At 43.1% G+C, this 19,056-nt stretch overlaps 1 protein-coding gene across 1 annotated transcript in view; it reads left to right on the plus strand.

The window, feature by feature from the left end:
- LOC147750599 (band 4.1-like protein 2) overlaps positions 1 to 19,056 on the plus strand; it is a 627,758-nt gene that overhangs the window by 290,960 nt on the left and 317,742 nt on the right. Inside the window, exon 5 of the mRNA XM_086929700.1 lies at positions 423 to 498. Coding sequence (XP_086785826.1) covers positions 423 to 498 — 76 coding nt within the window. The remainder of the gene's footprint in view (positions 1 to 422; positions 499 to 19,056) is intronic.

The following is a 19,056-nucleotide window of genomic DNA, read 5'->3' on the forward strand; positions in this document are numbered from 1 at the left end:
TATATATATATATATATATATATATATATATATATATATATATATATATATATATATATATATATATATATATATGAAATATAGTTTAATTATTCTCTTAATGCTGATTTTAGTGCTACAAGTAGAAGTCATATACATCCAGATTCTAAAATAAATACTGCACTCTGTATACAAAATGTATGTTTAGTCAGATCAGACATTCATTCAAAATTGCAATATATATATATATATATATATATAATATATATATATATAATATATATATATATATATATATATATATATTGCAATTTTGAATGAATGTCTGATCTTCACTGGGATCCACCTTTTTGATGTTCACTGGGATCCACCTTTGGGTCATTGAATGCTAGAAATTTTTGTTGAGACTTAAAAAGTAATCAATTTCCTGCTGACAATTTCAGGTCTCCCCTGGCTCTTTGGCTTCCACGTGAAGTTTTATCCGACTGATCCCTCACAGATGAAAGAAGATATCACCAGGTACTGAGTTGATTAATTCTTCATTTATTATATTGGACTGATGCTCTACTGTGCTTTTGAGGATTTTATCTAAATGTTGCTTTAATGTTAAGGTCTACAGAGCCCACCTGAATCAGAAAACGTCTCTTAACAGTTAAATAATAAATGTTATTGCATTGCTGCATGTGTATTACTCATTTTATCAATCCTGTGTGGATTAAAGAGGCGAGACTCCCCTATACGTTTACCTGCAGTTTTAAGACACGTTTCTGCAGGTTGCAATTAGTCCACTGAGGTGCTTATAAAAATGATGTCCCCAAATCACTGATAATAACCGACATCAAGATGTAAGACTCCTGAATCAGCACACACCGTAAACCTGCCCCTTGTTTTGCGATGGGATTCTTATATTTAACTGCTAACCTCAGCCAAATCTCAGTTCTATTTTATTTAATGTGTCTATTCATTTCCCTTTCAACTTCAATATTTAATGTTTCTAATCATGTGTGACTCTCTGTAACACATTGCAAAGAAATCTCTAGAAGCCACACAGTCCAACAACATGCAACTATGTTTCTATCTGTACTAGTGGTTTTTATAAAGCTCATCATTTGATTAAGGGCATCACTGGCACAGGCTGAAACCTTTCTTTATTTAGTAATGCTCCTGCATGAACCTCTTTAACGCATTTCTAAACTTTAGAAGATTGGATTCCAAGTGATTTTGTGGGGAGAGTGAACTCCACAACTGGGTTGTAGACACTGGGGATGCTCTTCCAACTCAACAAGTTTTTTTGCAAGGCTCAAACCTAGCTAGCCAGATGGAATGCACCATTTCATGCGCGATTACATTTGGGAGTCACATTCACCTAAATTGACTTCTCTCAATGAAATGGAGCCAATGAAGGCAAGCATAGGTGTTATATGGTAACTCTGTTTAAGTGTTTGCAGCCACGTTTTAAATCATCTTGAGTTTATGAATGGCCTGTTTGGCATGCCCTTAATATGTCTGTTAAAATAGTTTGTCTTGCTGCTATAAAATAATTAATTGATGTCACTTTAGGAGGAAAGGCGAAGAGTTAAAAGCGCTATAAATGTACAGCTGAACAAAACATGGTTGTGGTGATTTTTTTAGTTTTGAGAGGTATATTTTCTATATGTTAAATTATTTGGAAAGCAGCCCAGGCTCTTTAGGATATACATTTTAATCCCATAGAATGCCCAGTAAAGGAATTTCAGTTTTCAGCTCCTTTGAGTTTTAGTTTATTTGACATATTCAGTTGTTCACAGGTTTGAGACATTCCTGACTTGAAGGCATTGTCACTTAAGGATTTTTGTTTTCATTCACTCGAACCTGGGTGTCATCAGCATTCTTGTCAAGTAAAATCACCAAAGATCGTAATTATTCCGAGTCCTAGCCTTCCCTTTCACCGTCCTTATTAAATGAGGATTGCCTTGACAAACAAACAGAATCTATTTACTCGCTCCTTGAAAATCAGATTTTTACCGAACATACCTATGTTCTTTTATACAAAGCCCTGCTAGTGAAAAGGAAGGCGCACATTGCACACTTAGAAGTTTGTCAGCAGCGATACATTTTGCAGTGTGACTGATGCCCTAATAAGTCATAGTGTCAAAAGTATATTCTCAGGAGGTTGCTAAACCTCCTGGTTCATCAATATTAATTAAATAAGAGGCCTCAAATCCCTGCATATTGGCTCAAACTAAGGGATGGAGGTTTGCAAGGAACAGTAAACCTTTCATTGCTCTCTCTGCCTGGACACATTGATTTAACAGCAGATTGTGGTGTTGCTTTAAAAAAGAAATAGAGAGAGGTTTGTGGATGCTATAAGTAACTGGCGCCGATAGAGGGGATGACGCTATCGCGTGACAACGTTATGAGGCCTACGAGTGCATCTTCGTGAGTGCACTGCTAACTTCATGAGTGTGTAGGTATGCGAAGGAAAAGGTTGCACATGCACTCTCACAACATCGTCAGTTGTAATGACGCTGTCACATACAAGCGTGATGGCGCCTAAACGTGCGTGATCGTGAGTGCACGGCTAATCTCAGCATTGGTGTGCTACAAGATGAAGGTGCGCATGCGTTCCTACACCACTCTCGACTAACATAAATGCTGATTATAAAATATGTTGCAGTGGGCATGGAAAAATAGATAAAAGTGAAGCGACAGGTAGTGTGACAATTTATGTGTCTGCTGGTATTTACTCTAAGCCAATACATCGCTTAACAAGAGTTGATGGATGTTGTTACAGCAGGCTTTGATGCGATTCTCACAGTCGTGTGGTAAGCAAGTTTGGGTTAAAATTACCAGGTTGAGGCACAGTAATTATTAATAGGACATAGGGTTCAGTGTGGGCACTATGAACTGGCGCGCTGTGTAACTGTGCCCATACTATGTTTGGGAGCCCCCTCAGTATGAGACAAGATAGCCATTTGTCCACTCTACTCATGGTGGTTGACACAACCATACTATGGATGCTCTTGCAGGTTTTGACTGTCTGCCTTAGCTCTTCAATACTGTGCCCCACGGAATGTTGTCGTTCAGTACCTATTTGTGGGTACCAAGACGATACACCCAGCGCTGTTCTTTTTCAAAAAGGGCACTTTGTGTATTTTTGCCTTGTTTCAATTGTCCAATCACGATCCAGTGGATGTCATTACTGGTATGGTTCAACTGGATAGAGTGGTCTGTTATCTTTGTCGTGTTTCTTTTGCAGTGTATATTGCTCCGATGTTCACATATCCGTTGCTTGATCTTCCTGGTAGTCATACTAAGGTACCATAGCCACATGGGCACGTGATAATATATATCACGTTGCTTGAATTGCAGTTAGTTTGGGCTCTCTGGGTCCAGATTTTGTTAGGTTCAAGCGCAAGTGTCTTTGAGGCAGAGGTAAGGTGGCAGACACTACAATTGCCACACAGGAAATGGCCCACTACTTTTCGTAACCCCCAAGCGTTCAGTACTGTGGGACTGCTAGCCCCAGGTCTCTTTGGGCGAGTATGTACTAGACAATCTCTAATGCTTCTTGCTCTCTTGAACAAAAAGAAGGGTTTCTCCCATTTCGTGTTTTCGGTTTCGAGGATCTTCCAGTTTCTATCGATAGACATTGTGATTGCATTTGAGACAGTGCTATATGTAGTCACGCATGTCAGAGGTGTTCCTTCTTCATTCCTTGTGTTGTCTTCCAAAAGTGCTTCACGGGGCATGTTTCTTTCCCATTTATAATTTTTGTTGAGGGTGTGTTCTGGGTAACCACGATTACGTAGTTACCTAGATAGGTCCGTAGCTTGGGAGCGGTCGTCGTCAGTGCTACTACAGTTCCTTCTTATCCTCAAGCATTGTCCATAGGGGAGGTTCTCATGGAGGGATATCAGGTGAAAACTAGTGAAGGATAAGAGATTGTTTTTAGCCGTGGGCTTATAGTAAGTTTTAGTTGTTAGTCTGCCTCCCTCCCTCTTGATGGTTACATCCAGGAAGACCAACTCCTTTGTATCGGGGTGTGTGTGAATTTAAGATTCTGATCACATGTGTTGATCCATTCGAAGAATTCATTCAGGATGTCCTCTGGTCCTTGCCAAATGACACGGACATCGTCAATATATCTCTTCCAGCATGAAATATGAGACCTGAAAGGGTTGCCTCCATCCAAGATATATTTATTTTCAAAGTCGCACACGTACAAGCCTGCCACACTTGGGGCAAAAGTACTGCCCATCGAAGTGCCCATGGTTTGTAGGAACAGTATGCCCTCATACTCAAAAAAAATCTTTTTTTAGAGCTAAAGTGGCGCATTCGATGATGAACTGTCATGGGAAATCATACTCGTGGTGTCTAAGCAAATGCCTTCTCTAGTACACTTATAGTCTCATCTTATGGGATACTCGTGTAAAGACTTTGAATGTCCAGCGACACCAGTATAGTTGAGTCGTCTTGTACAGACATGTTCTGCAAGATTGTTAGCAAGGGCATGGTATCTTTGAGGTAGGTAGAAGTTTTTTGTATTAGCGGTTTTAAGAAAAAATCACAAAATGTGGACAATGGTTCCAGCAAGGAGCCAATTCCAGACAGTATAGTGCGTCCTGGAGGAGGGGATCTGCTTTTATGTGTCTTTGGTAGAGTGTAGAAGTACGGGACGACGCTATCACCCATGGTGAGAAAATCCGCCTCATGTTTCGAGATAGAGCCATTGGCTTTGGCACCTTCACAAGATTAGCAATCTCTAGTTTAAGTGCTGGTGTAGGGTCTGTGGCTGGAGGGGTGTAGTTTCTCTCGTCATTAAGGAGGTGTCGGCATTCTGTTTGGTAATCTGTTTTGTCCATGATTACCAAACCGCCCCCTTTATCTGCCGGCTTGATTACGATGGTGTCATTCTTCTGTAGGTTTGGGAGGCTGAGGAACTCATTTGTGCTCAGGTTCTTAAATACATTTGGTTCTTCAAATTTCTCCAAGTCATTAAACACGGCTTGTTCAAATGTTAAGATCTCCACTGGAGTAATGTGAGGCGGTGGGCAGAAAGCGGATTTTGGTCTCAGGCCGGTTTCTCCAGTGGTATAAGGAATATCAGTTAATTCTGTTTTTTTCAAAGAAGGCCCTCAGCTTTAATTTCCTAAAGAAATCAGACAGCTCACAATGGAGTCGGAATTTGTCAAGGCGTGCGGTTGGAAGGAATCCTAATACTTTCTCTAGTACACTCTTTTCTGTAGGAGTGAGGGTAAGCTTGGAAAGGTTGGTTACCAGACTCTCTGGTTGCTTGGTCCTGCTGTCTTCTCCTTAGTCCGGCTGTGGGTATTGTTCCCCACTGGATCCTCTTCTTGCCAGTGGCCCTGGTTTGACCCTCTTCTCCTTTCTCTTCCCCTTCTGCCCCTCTCTAAAAAAGGAGGCCTGTACATGTTTTGGGGAAAGGGAGGCATTTGCATGAAGGCTGGATTCCAGCCCATCATTGGAGGTGGTGGTGTCTGGAAATGTTTCGGGTAGAAACCTCCCTGTGGTGTTGGAAACAGTTACCACGCTTGTTGGTGGTATTGCTGTCTGGGTCTGACCCTCCCTCTTTGTCTTGAATTAAAACTATCTCCACTCGAGCCACTAGCGGTGGAGCCATCATCCTCAGAGACATCAGAGTTACCTGGGTTCCGAGGGGGATTTTTGTAATTGGGGTCAGCATAAGGATAGACTTTGTTAAAGGCAAAACGCTTCAGATCTTTTTGAAATTTTAGTACTTTTGACTGTGTCAGGTTGTTCTTGTACTCGTTGATTTCTTTATTAAGCTCATCAAGCTTTTTTTGTAGCCTGTAAGCATGGTCCTAAAGTGAGTCTCTGTCTGCTGTATCTCCACCTGTATTTCCTCTGATAATCTCAGGGCAGTTTTTATAATGAGCACTAACCAGTCGTGGGTACAGTGCCACGCGATCTGGGCCCATTCCTTTCTGAAGACGGCATCCTCCAAAAATATTCTAGGTGCATTTGTCACCAGTAAACCCTTGGGAGCCATGTTGTTACGCAAGTATACTGTCAGGATTGTGCCATGTAATATTGTTCTTACGCGATTTTGCTTCTTTTCTGTTCATTTCTCCCACTCAGTTGTTTGTGAGATATTTTGCGCTATAGTTGGCTCTGCAAACAGAGAAGAGTCTGCCAGGATGGCATCTACGTCAGCATCACTAAAGGTTAAGCCTTGAGTCTCCATTGTGGTAACGATAAGCACAGGTTAAGACAGCATTTAAAAAGGGCGTAAGCCAGAAGCGGTGGTGTCTCTCACAGCTGTACGCTGCCTAAATATGTATGAACAAAATGAGAGAAAATGAGAGAAAGGGAAGTCGCTGCTTCCACTCTTATTCCCCAAGGAAATATCAAATAAACAATGGAAGAGTGAAGCTAGAAAGACAAAGGAGCTTTCAACTGGGATCACAAATGTTTTTTAAAAGGGCCCTCACTCACCAACTTAGTTGGTGACATGCTTCATCAAAGGGCCCCCACCAGAGAGGCCGAGAGCCTCTCCGGTGTGCTACGACGCCTGATTACAGCGGAGAAGAGGGTCAAATCAGGTCCACTGGCAAGAAGAGGATCCAGTGGGGAACAATACACGCAACCGGACCAAGGAGCAGACAGCAGGACCAAGCAACCAGAGAGTCTGGTAACAAACCTTTCCAATCTTACCCTCACTCCTACAGAAAAGAGCGTACTAAAGAAAGGATTAGGATTCGTTCCTACCGCATGCCTTAACAAATTCTGATTCCATTGTGAGCTGTCTGATTTCTTTAGGAAATTCAAGCGGAAGGCCTTCTTTGAAAAAACAGAAAAACTGAATTAACTGATATTCCTTATACCACTGGAGAAACTGGCCTGAGACCGAAATCCACTTTGTGCCCACCTCCTCACAAGAAACAAGTGGAGATCTTAACATTTGAACAAGCTGTGTTTAACGACTTGGAGAAATTTGAAGAACTAAATGTATTTAAGAACATGAGCACAAATGAGTTCCTCAGCCTCCAAAGCCTACAGAAGAATGACACCATCGTTATCAAGTCAGCAGATAAAGGGGGCGGTTTGGTAATCATGGACAAAACGGGTTACGACACAGAATGCTGATGCCTCCTTAATGACGAGAGAAACTACACCCCTCTAGCCACAGATCCTACACCAGCACTCAAACTAGTGTAGCAGGGATTCCATTCTCCTACAGAACTGTGCATAGAGATTTAGAACCTCAGTGAATTAGGATGGCCCATAACTCACCTCAGTACCCAAAATCCCCTTACAGAGCTAGCTACAGTGTCTCATTGGTCATAACAAACTCCCAATGTTTTGACAAACCAGAACATGATCTTAGAATACCTCAGGTCACATGGAACACATAGACACTCTTTCGTTATACAATCATTTCAAACCAGAACGAGGAGTAAATGAGGATTTGTGCATATTTGAAATATTTATTTACTAATGCAGGGTTCTCAAACGCAGTATCTTAGATAACACAAGAAAACATATTATCAGAAGCAAAGTTATCAGCATAGTTACTAGTCCATAAAAGGCAAAAGGTGACAACATGCTAAAATGTTGAAATGAATAGGAGTTAACAACACCTAATTCTCACCCTCCCTAACTAGCATATTATATTATATCTAAGAAGGTCTCTTTGGGCTTTAGCAGGGCGACCCCATACCTCAATCTCTCAGTGGCAGAGGATCACAACATTTTCCACCAGCTCTCTGCATGCGAAGCACCATCAAGTGTATGTGTGTGCTCTTAGCAAAGCAATATAAAACGCACCTAAAGACAGATTTGGCAGCATCTGCATTTATGTTATGTCTAGGAAAGTGCGAAGATCAGACCTTACAACAACACTGTGTTTAGTTATCCTTGAAGGCTTCAGCACTCACTGTACAGACACCGTTTACTAAGCAAAGTTGTTATCAGAGCAGTGTAAATCACAACGCTCTTCTGGGTTGAAAGCTAAAACAACAATTATGTGTTGTGTGCAGAAGCAGCAAAAGGTAAAATGGCGTTTAAACATTTAATAAGCTCATGCTAACTTAACACGGTATATAGGTAAGCAGTAACTATATGACATCCCCCCATGATTCGAGCACGGATAAGATAAGATAAAATAAGGCACTGGGCACATCAAGACAACAGAGTTCAAGATCAATGAGCCAGGACAAATTATAAAGATCGATTGAAAAAACTTATTTGTAAGTCAATTTAGAAAAATCCAACTCGCCAATCCATTTTTCACGTTTACTCAAGTCAATAGGTCTGGGTAACGAAAAAATCAATTAAGAACGGGTTATTATCAAAAGTGTCTAAAGCCTTCAGGACAGGACTGAATATGCAAAATATGCAAAATATGCAAAATATGCAGCAACAGCCTCCAGCATGAAGTCACTGTCATCATCCGAAAACAGTTCAGCCATCCAATTTAATAGTGGAAAAGAACATATGTGCTCTTCAATCACCGGAGCCTCTAGCATCATCAGAGGACAACTCGGCGGGTTCTCAATATAGCTCTGTGCCAAGAAATCTTGCGCTGCTGCGAGTATGTCCCAACGACCCATTAGTCCATGCATAGCTGCCAAGGCCATAATCCTTCCGTCAGAACAAACCAGCTCGTGAGTAACTATGGGACTCATCAGATGATTAAAATCGACGTCAGGAGACACGGTCTTGCAGAGACACAAATCAAGGGCCCAGTCAAAATTGCAGCTCAGGCAATGAAACACAGGCTGGACACATGTGAAATAGGAAAATAGAAACGACAATCCATATGCCGTGCTTAAGGTCGCAAGCGGGAGCGTGCCATAGTATTCAAGCATCCTGTCACAGAACAGTGCAAGGTGGGGCTGTGCAGCGTGTAACACAGGACGGGCATCCATTTTTAATAAAACAAAATATAACCAGAACGCCTGTAGCCAATGCCAGCAAAACAGGAAATCCACCAAATAAGCTTGAGAATATTGAATGGAAGAAAGCAGGAATGACTCCAAATATCTTCTCAAATGAAATCACAAGACCACTGCTAATTATTTTAAAAAGTTGTGCAAGGCCAGAAGTGGAGGACGCATTAAAGATTGAATGAATCAACTCGCTGAAATGCAATGGCAAGTCAGTATTTAACAGGGCCTGCACCTCTGTGCGGGTGTTGGCGATGTGAAGGACAAATGTTTCACAAGCCGAACTCAGAGCCACTTGTTTTTGAGACAAAAGGGCTCTTATTCTACTCATTCCATTGAACTCTGCCTTCAAGGTTGGGATTCGCGGCCAGATGGAAACATCTGAATTCCCATGCGGAGGAGGATACAGAACGTTTTTGCAACACACCACACATTCAGATACAGTCACCACATAAGCAATGCCTCAAATTAACACACAACAATCTTTATTATTTAAAAGTAAATAACTACCGTTTGGCAGTAATGTGAAAGTAGGGACGATTGCGGGAACCGGTGTACCTTTCAAAACACAGGCTAAATTCGGACGTTCCTGGTTACAGGAACCATGTAATTGGATATGTCTACACATTAACGAGTGATCTGGTGTTTTGTTGCACTCCTCACCCTTAAGATAAACCTCTTTCCCATCTTTTAGACATCTGTATGTAAAGGGAAGGGACCAGGCCTCGTGCAGAAATGCACTACCAAGGGGCTCGTATCGGCCTATCGCAATATATCGCATACAATTTGTAAATTTAAATAAAGCAAATGGCAGTGTGATTAAACCGTGGATAAGCCACATTGCGGCAGTGGCTTCTGCCACAGAAAACGGTAAGGACTCCAGCCTTTCAATGTGTAACATAGAAAAAGACGCATCCCTCATTGAAAGTAAGCGTTGCTTTTCAGTTAAATTAAACGGGGCAAAGAGGGAGGACACGTTCATGTGATTCCAAGGCACTTTTCCAGACTTAAGTGTCTGCAGGGTCCATTCAAATTGCATAATGGAACGCAATTGATTTTGACCATGGTATAACACAGATAATTCATCTTGCATAATATCAACAACAGAAGACACAATATTATCCAAAGTTTAAATGCGGGAAGAAAGCATATTAATGCTATTATCTACAACTGCAAGCACTTTTTCTAGATTAGCCTGATCAATGGCCCTAAGGCGTTTTGCCGCCTCAATCTGTGAAGTTTTCCAGATTGCATTATAAATCGCATATATTCATCTTTTTGATCTGCCACTAGCCGGACCTTTAATGAAATCATTCAAATCCACTTCATCTGTCAGCTTGGATAGATGCAGTTTAACCGATGCCAAAGTAGAATGTGTGAGCCAGTTCTGAACTTAATTTGCCTACTGAATAAGTGGTGACAGAATGGTCAGTTACAAAACGAGGATCGGGCCTAACCTGGGTAAAGCAATCAGCTAAACCCATAAAACTACATTGGCAGGAATCTGCACTTCTGTGCCATACCAGCCAACCCTTTGGATTCAAACTGGATATATTATATGACAAATTTTGCAAAAAAGTTTGTAACTCTCTAATAGAAAAATCAGTATTATTACTCCAACCAGAATATTCTTCCAAATCAGGTATGGCAGGAGAATTTAATTTTTTAGAAGTAGCCAATGCAAAGCATGTGGTTTGAAAAATGGTAGAATTTAAAAACAACATATGATTTGGGATGAGACATGCATGGTGCAAAGCCTCAGTGCCTTGTACCTGGCAACTTTTAGAACCCCAAACGGATTTAAGGTCAATTTTTTCCTTCCATAATTCGTAGCCTTCTACAGCCAACTTGTCTAGAAAGGACTTTGAATATAATAATTTTGTTTCCGTAAGTCGAACCTTGGACATGGACTTCTGTGTCATTTTAAAATAAAAAGACTCGGGATTGGACTGATTAAAGTCAGTAAAATAAGTGTACTTTTTCAAAAAAGTACCCGAACTGCCTTGTAAAGGAGCCGGGCAATGCTCCCACTGTGTATAATTAACAGAACTTCTCCTGGAACTCGTTTTGTGCAAAAAATGGTTGCCAAAATGTTGGAAGCAAATAAATCACCATAATTAGCAGATTTTTTATATAAATCCTCAGCATCGAAAGCAGCATAATATTTCAAATCAGAAAACAATGCCTCTACGGCCTGAATATCCCAATCATCAGACCATATGTTTTGTTTAACTCATCCCCCATGTTTACTCTGAGCACATTAGGAACATTAACAACTTCAGTTGGGCCATGGATTTGAAATGTAACCACAGTCCACACATTTCCATCAAGGACAGGCCAAGCAGTGATGTTAACAAAAGTTAAGTCTCTCTTCAGTCTGTGTGCTGAATGCGATGAGGAAAGGGGGGCCAAAGTTCCATTTAGATGCCGAATGCATGTTCTCTCCTCGACATAGTGTCCGTTTACAATTCGAAAAAAAGAAAACACAAAACCAATTGACATAAAAAGGTAAATTGAAAAAAGAACCAGCCAAATATATGTCCAAGGAGGTATCACATTTTTTTTTAAATAAACTGGCATAAATTGCAAAACGTGAGGTTTTTTTCGAGTTATGCGATATAGTGTCAAATGAAAACCTGGATTCTGTAGCCAAACGTGTTTGTAAATCAGGCATAGATAAGTCAGTTGGGTAAGCATAATCAAGTTCTTCAACGTTAGTACCAGGCAAAGTACTCAATAAAGGACTGGAAATGGTAGGCATCTCAATGGCCACCTCTGTCTGGCTCAGGATTAGAAGCAGTGGCCAAAACAGAATTTCTCACAATCGAAGGACAGGAGACCGCCAGTGTCATACTAAGAAGAATCGGCCACTCTGTGTATCTTGACATTGTCAACTGAGATGAACCTGTTTTCCTTACGACCTGGAAGTGGTGGTAAAATGGTTGTTCTTGTGCCCTTCACTCCAAGCACAGGAACCGGAGCTCGATAGGAAGGACCAAATTCTTTCTTGTTATCGATCTTTTCTCTAACCAGTTCTCCAACTTGGGGTAGCTAGCCAACTACTGGGATCTGCAACGCATCATCCGATGTGGAGGGCAAATGTTCCTTTGCAAGACTGTCTCTCGTCTTTTGTAGATCCTGTAAAACATTGCAATGTTCATCTACGTCAAAGGCTGTGGCTTGGGCCACGCAGGCTAGACCGTCAAGGTCCGGGACATACATCTTGATACCTAAGAGCATCTCGTATGGGGTCCGCACACCCAGAGACCTTCTAGGGAGATTATTAAGAGCACGCTGCACGCCATTGAGATGGGCCAGCCAGTTTCTGCCAGTGCCTATAACTCGAGCTGTTAATGATTGCTTTAAGTCACGGTTCATTCGTTCCACTACACTATTACCCTCAGGTCTGTATGGAGACGAAAACTTGACTTGGACCCCCATCGAAATCATGGCATCCTTGTACGCCTTAGAGGCGAAAGCTGGACCCTGATCCGAATGGAAGGTACCACTGGCAAAAATCCCTACAAAGACACGCAAATCTCTTATGACAGTCCGTGAATCAGCGCTGCGATGGGGCCAGACCCACACAAAGCGTGTGCATGAATCAACTGCTACTAAGATGTATATATATGCAGTATCAGAAGAAAAAGGACCGCAGTGATCTAAATAAACGCAACCTAGCGGCTTATTAGATATGTACAACTGAGTCTGTGGCGGACGCGCAGCAGTCGTAGGCTTGATCTGCTGGCAAATGTCACATTGAAGAACATAATCGCGCGTCTGTTTGTACAGTCCCCGCCACCAGAAACGTTGTTGTAACTGTGAAACAGTGGCCGAGACGCCAGCATGCGCAGACGCCACACCTTTATGTGCCGCTGTAATCAATGTATTCCTGCGGTCAGAGTTGGGAATCAACCGATCCCCGACTCCAGGAAGTTTCACATGAGGAACCTTATCGGGACTTAAGTGGTATGTGTACTTCGAAGGGAAACCCGTAGGACATTTACCTCCCTTCTCAGTGGCAGCTACCGCCGCCAAGATGTCATCATCTATCTTACTTTTGGACCGTGTAACTGCTGCAACTAAATATGTAGACACTGCTGACTTCGCTGCTTCATCAGCAAGCGAGTTACCCATAGCATGAACTCCAACACGCTGGTGGCCAAGAGTATGAATCACAAACACAAGTGGCAACTGCTCTTTAAGGTCAGCCACTCGGACCCAGATCATTTTATGTTTTATTGTGCTATCTTTGAAATCACGAAATTCATTCCGAATCCAAAAGTTCAAGTTTTCACTGTAAGACTGGTCACAGTAATAGGAATCACTAACAATAAGAGTCGTCACACTAGGATCTGCGTACTCCAATGCAAGCATCAGAGCACGGAGCTCTGCCAATTGTGTAGTGCAGTCACCTAGAGTCTGCGTGTGCACGACTCTGGACTTGAACTCATCATTTTCCATGGCATCTACCACAATGGCGCATGCGGAAACGTAGGCATGTTTAGAGCCATGCGCAACCTGCGCCGAACCATCAGAGTAAATGATGCAATGGAAATCTTCCAAAGGTCGCATCGCTACAGGAGCTGGATGAACAAATTCATACTGTAAAAACTCCTGCGACCGTAATGAGGCGTCAAATATAAACGTGACATTCGAGGACGTCAAGGAAGCAGCCCATTGTATCCACTGAGGGTGCAAAGCTTTAGAATTAGGTACACTGGCTTTCGTAACTGCCTCCAAAGCAGGACACGGGGTAACAACCAACATGCGTTTTCCCTGTGACAGAGCACGTTCCTTAAGAATTGCCATCTGCACAGCTGTTAAAACTTTCTACACAGTGGAAAATCACATTTCAGCCGAAGTGTATAAATGTGACTTGTAAGCAATAGGTACTGTGTCTCCTTCAATAAAAGTAAGGTACGTGAAACCCACCGTCCCAGGGATGATTCTTATCACCAGGTTGATGTGGTTGTCACGAGTCAGTAAAAATTTAAAAGCGAGCAGATCAGCCTGCAAAGATTGCAGAATAGCTGAGTGCTCAGGAAGCCAGCATGATTTGGAAAAAGTTGGTTGTATCAAAGCATACAAAGGCTTGATACGCTGGGCATATTCCGGAATGTATGTACTCCCGAAATTTAAAAAACCCAGTAAAGACTGTAATTTTTTCAGATTTGTTGGAGCGCGCAATTGTGCGCATTTCTCCAGGAAGTGAGGAGCCAAACCTCTACCTTCATCATTGAGCTCGTAGCCCAAGAACAGCACTGTATATTCTGCAATGTGCGATTTTGCAAAATTGAATTTGTAACTCATGTCTGCAAAGCTACGAATCAAGCGGTCAACACGACACAGATGCTCCCAAAGTTCGTCGTCTGTTAGATAAATGTCATCCACATACGAGCATGCATCCGGGTCCACTCTCTCTAGAAGAGAGACTATGCGGGCAGTAAAAATCCCAGCACTATTCTTATAGCCCATAGGCAAACGTCGAAACTGTTTTTGAACACCGCCGCAAGTAAAGGAGGTCCATTGGGAACTTAGACCATCCAAACGATGGGCATAAAAACCGTTGGAAATGTCAAGCGTGGTCTTAAAATGCTTACGCACAAGACTATCCACCAAGCAGAGCTGTGAGTATTCTGTACTGCACAGGTACGGCAATGCAAGTTTAAATGCCGGTAATCCAATACCAAATGGTATGAACCGTCTGGCTTGGTCACAGTAAAAAGAGGGTTATTCATAGGTGACACACATGTTTCAATCACACCTTGATATTCCAATTGTTCAAGGATTGCCGCGACGGAAGCTTTTGCTTCACGTCGAATGGGATATTGCGGCTGAGACCGTAAAGGAATCTCGTGGCTTGGGGTAAATTTATCCCAACCACAATGTGTACGGTACAGAGCCGGCGCTAGTGCCTTAGCCCACTCTTCTGCAAAATTCAGCGCATGCTCCTTCAAGACTGTTTGCGTGAAACTGGGGAGGATCACCTCCTCCCCTCGCGGAGCTGCGAGAACAAAAGGTGGGGGCCAGTCAGCCTCCGAAAGCAAAATGTCATATGTAGACAAAAGATTTTCCCAAAATACCCCTTTTATGGTAAGTTGTATGTCACCTTCAATAATCAGGACTATTTCATAAAGTCTGTCATGGGGAGCAACTCTAGTATCAGCTGTTTCGATCACAACATAACGATCAGTCGCTGTCACCTTCATTAGTGGACGCAGGGCCTCCTGCACTATGGTAATCTCCGCCGCGCTGTCCATCAAGGTCAGATCCCATGTCAGATTCCGAAGCCGCGTTCTCACTATCTGTGGCATATTTCGCTGTTAAGGCGGTGACTCTCTTCTTTTGAAACTGCGGTCTTTTCGGCGTAGAGCCGTCCTGCTTTCCTGCACCTTCTTTCGGGCGGGGCTGATCACGTCCTTGCTGGCCACCCCGACCCCTTCCGCCTCCTCCTCCACCGGTCACCGAGGCCGATGAGTCCTGAAAGGAACGAGGAGAGCGTTGATCAGAAACCTGAAATCGATCAGGTGATTTAATCGTTGCGCGATCGCGCAAGTCATAAACACGTTCTGTGGCCGCAGGCAACGGAGACGCAGGACGAGACTCCTGTTTCTGTTACTGTTACTTTCCCTGTTTCTGTTTTTTTTTACTTGGGCTGAACGTCCGTTTCAGACTTCTGCCCTTGGCGTTGCATTTTTTCTTTAGTCGAATTTTTTTTTAGTCCCCTACTATTGCGACCCACAGTTTTATAAGGCGCCACAATAATCCTCGCTAACTGTCGGGGTTTCTCGACATCGGGAAGCGCCGCCAAAGCATTGGCAACCTGAAAGTTCACTGCATCCCCCTTGACATTAGCAAGAATGAGATCGCAAACCACATCAAAGGTGCCACACAGGCGCATACCCAATTCAACCGCAGCCTCAGGTCCGTGGTCATCTTGAACACGCTTAAGGACCGTAGGCAGGGCAGCCATAGACGGAGTTCCGTAACACCTCGCATAGACCGCCGCAAATGTTTAACCCTAGGATTCACAGTCACCGATTTCAGGGGCCAAGTCTTTGGGCAAACTAATCGTCATAATCCTGTGTTTTTCACCAGGAGACGTATTAGGAAATACTGCTTACAGCTGGTCAAAGTTCTCGGCAAGCCAGAAAGGAAAATCATCCTTATCCTGGGACTTGCCCATCACAGCCTTGACCATTACGGGACTGAGCTTCATACCGCCCTGTCCAGCCGGAAGCGCCGCACCCCCTGGGGGCCCACCCGGAAGGTTGCAGGTGATGTACTGCACCAAAGCTCGAATAACGCTAATGGACACTACGTGTAACCTACGTAGTTCAACCACGGAACAATTACCGTGTAGAGGGTGAGGAGTAAATCCAGCCAAGACAGGCCAATTCGCGCCTGGAATGGACAAAGGACCTAACCTCGGAGCAGTTAAAGAATGGGGGAGGGCGCCACCAAACCAAACTCTATGCTGCCAAACATCAATAGGTACTTCCTGTGCCCTGTACGGAGTATATTCATTCGGTACAGGAGAGGGAGTGTAAGTGTGGAACACACCAGAATTCGCGTCCACAGCCGGAAATGTCACTCACGAATAGAAGATTTCGTACGGGTAAGCTGTTTTCGCACTCACCACCATTATCATGGCCATGCCATCCACTGGGACACTGTAATTCTGAAAATGATTGCACACCGCAATGCGACTATGTTGCGGAATGTCCACGGCAGCCGCCATGACGGCACAGAAACGTAGAAGGACAAAGAAATTTTGTAGCACAACTGGGTAGTAATTCAAGGAAACCGTTTTTAGAAAGATTCAAGCTTGAAAAGACCTATTTCACAAATAGGTAGGTCTGTATCCGACACCACCGTTTTCCGGAAACGACAGTGAAGGGGTTAAGGATTGAATGATATACTACTCAAGTGTCTTGATATAAGACCACCAATGCGTTGGGCGCCATGTAGCAGGGATTCCATTCTCTTACAGAACTGTGCATAGAGATTTGGAACCTCAGTGAATTAGGATGGCCCAAAACTCACCTCAGTACCCAAAATCCCCTTACAGAGCTAGCTACAGTGTCTCATTGGTCATAACAAACTCCCAATGTTTAGACAAACCAGAACATGATCTTAGAATACCTCAGGTCACGTGGAACACATAGACACTCTTTTGTTATACAATCATTTCAAACCAGAACGAGGAGTAAATGAGGACTTGTGCATATTTGAAATATTTATTTACTAATGCAGGGTTCTCAAACCCAGTATCTTAGATAACACAAGAAAACATATTATAAGAAGCAAAGTTATCAGCATAGTTACTAGTCCATAAAAGGCAAAAGGTGACAACATGCTAAAATGTTGAAATGAATAGGAGTTAACAACACCTAATTCTCACCCTCCCTAACTAGCATATTATATTATATCTAAGAAGGTCTCTTTGGGCTTTAGCAGGGCGACCCCATACCTCAATCTCTCAGTGGCAGAGGATCACATCATCTTCCACCAGCTCTCTGCTTGCGAAGCACCATCAAGTGTATGTGTGTGCTCTTAGCAAAGCAATATAAAACGCGCCTAAAGACAGATTTGGCAGCAGCTGCATTTATGTTATGTCTAGGAAAGTGCGAAGATCAGACCTTACAACAACACTGTGTTTAGTTATCCTTGAAGGCTTCAGCACTCACTGTACAGACACCGTTTACTAAGCAAAGTTGTTATCAGAGCAGTGTAAATCACAACGCTCTTCTAGGTTGAAAGCTAAAACAACAATTATGTGTCGTGTGCAGAAGCAGCAAAAGGTAAAATGGTGTTTAAACATTTAATAAGCTCATGCTAACTTAACACGGTATATAGGTAAGCAGTAACTATATGACACTAGAGATTGCTAATCTTGTGAACTGTGCCAAAGCCAATGGCTCTATCACAAAACATGAGGCAGATTTCCTCACCATGGGCGATAGCGTTGTCCTGTACTTCTACACTCTACCAAAGACACATAAAAGCAGAACCCCTCCTCCAGGAAGCACTATAGTGTCCGGAATTTGCTCCTTGCTGGAACTATTGTCCACATTTTGTGACTTTTTCTTAGAACCACTAATACAAAAAACTTCGACCTACCTCAAAGATACCAAGACCTTGCTAACAATCTTGCAGAACATGTCTGTACAAGACGAATCAACTATACTGGTGTCGCAGGATAATGAAAGTCTGTACATGAGTATTCCACAAGATGCGACTATAAGTGTGCTAGAGAAGGCATTAGCTGAGACACCATGGGAGTATTCAATTCAATTAATTCAATTAATTTATATAGCGTGCTACATACCCAGAGGGTCTCAAGGCGCTTGGAGAAGGGTGGGGGATTACTTGTCGAATATCCAAGTTTTAAGTTGCTTTCTGAATGCTGGGTTGTTCTGAGTGAGGCGAAGGTGAATGGGAAGTGAGTTCCAGGTTTTAGCCGCCAGGTAGGAGAAGGATCTTCCTCCCAAGGTGGTTTTGTTGATGCGAGGTACAGCAGCAAGGGCTTGGTTGGAGGAGCGCAGCTGGCGGGAGGGGGTGTAGAAGGAAAGTCGTGTGTTGAGGCAATCGGGTCCAAGTTCGTAAAGTGCTTTGTGTGCGTGGGTTAGGAGGCGGAATGTTATCCTCTTATTGACGGGGAGCCAGTGGAGGTTTTTCAGGTGATCAGATATGTGGCCGTTACGCCGGATGTCTAGTATGAGTCTGGCTGATGCGTTCTGGATGAGTTGGAGTTTTTTCTGAAGTTTTGTGGTGGTGCCGGCGTATAAGGTGTTTCCGTAGTCCAGGCGGCTTGTAACCAGTGCGTGGGTGACCGTTTTTCTAGTTTCGGTGGGGATCCAGCGAAATGTATTTTTTGAGCATGCGAAGAATGTTGAAGCAAGATGAAGAAATGATGTTGACTTGTCTGGTCATCGAGAGTGAGGAGTCCAGAATGACGCCCAGGTTCCGTGCGTGGTCTGTCGGGATGGGTGCTTTTCCAAGGGACTCTGGCCACCAAGAGTCGTCCCAGGCAGAGGGGGAGGTACCTAAGATAAGGACTTCTGTTTTGTCGGAATTCAGTTTCAGACGGTTGTGCTTCATCCACTCGGCTACTTCTTTCATTCCTTCATGTAGGTTGGTTTTGGCGGTGTTGGGGTCT

This window comes from Lissotriton vulgaris, chromosome 1_1 (assembly GCF_964263255.1).
Source record: "Lissotriton vulgaris chromosome 1_1, aLisVul1.2, whole genome shotgun sequence".
Taxonomy (NCBI): domain Eukaryota; kingdom Metazoa; phylum Chordata; class Amphibia; order Caudata; family Salamandridae; genus Lissotriton; species Lissotriton vulgaris.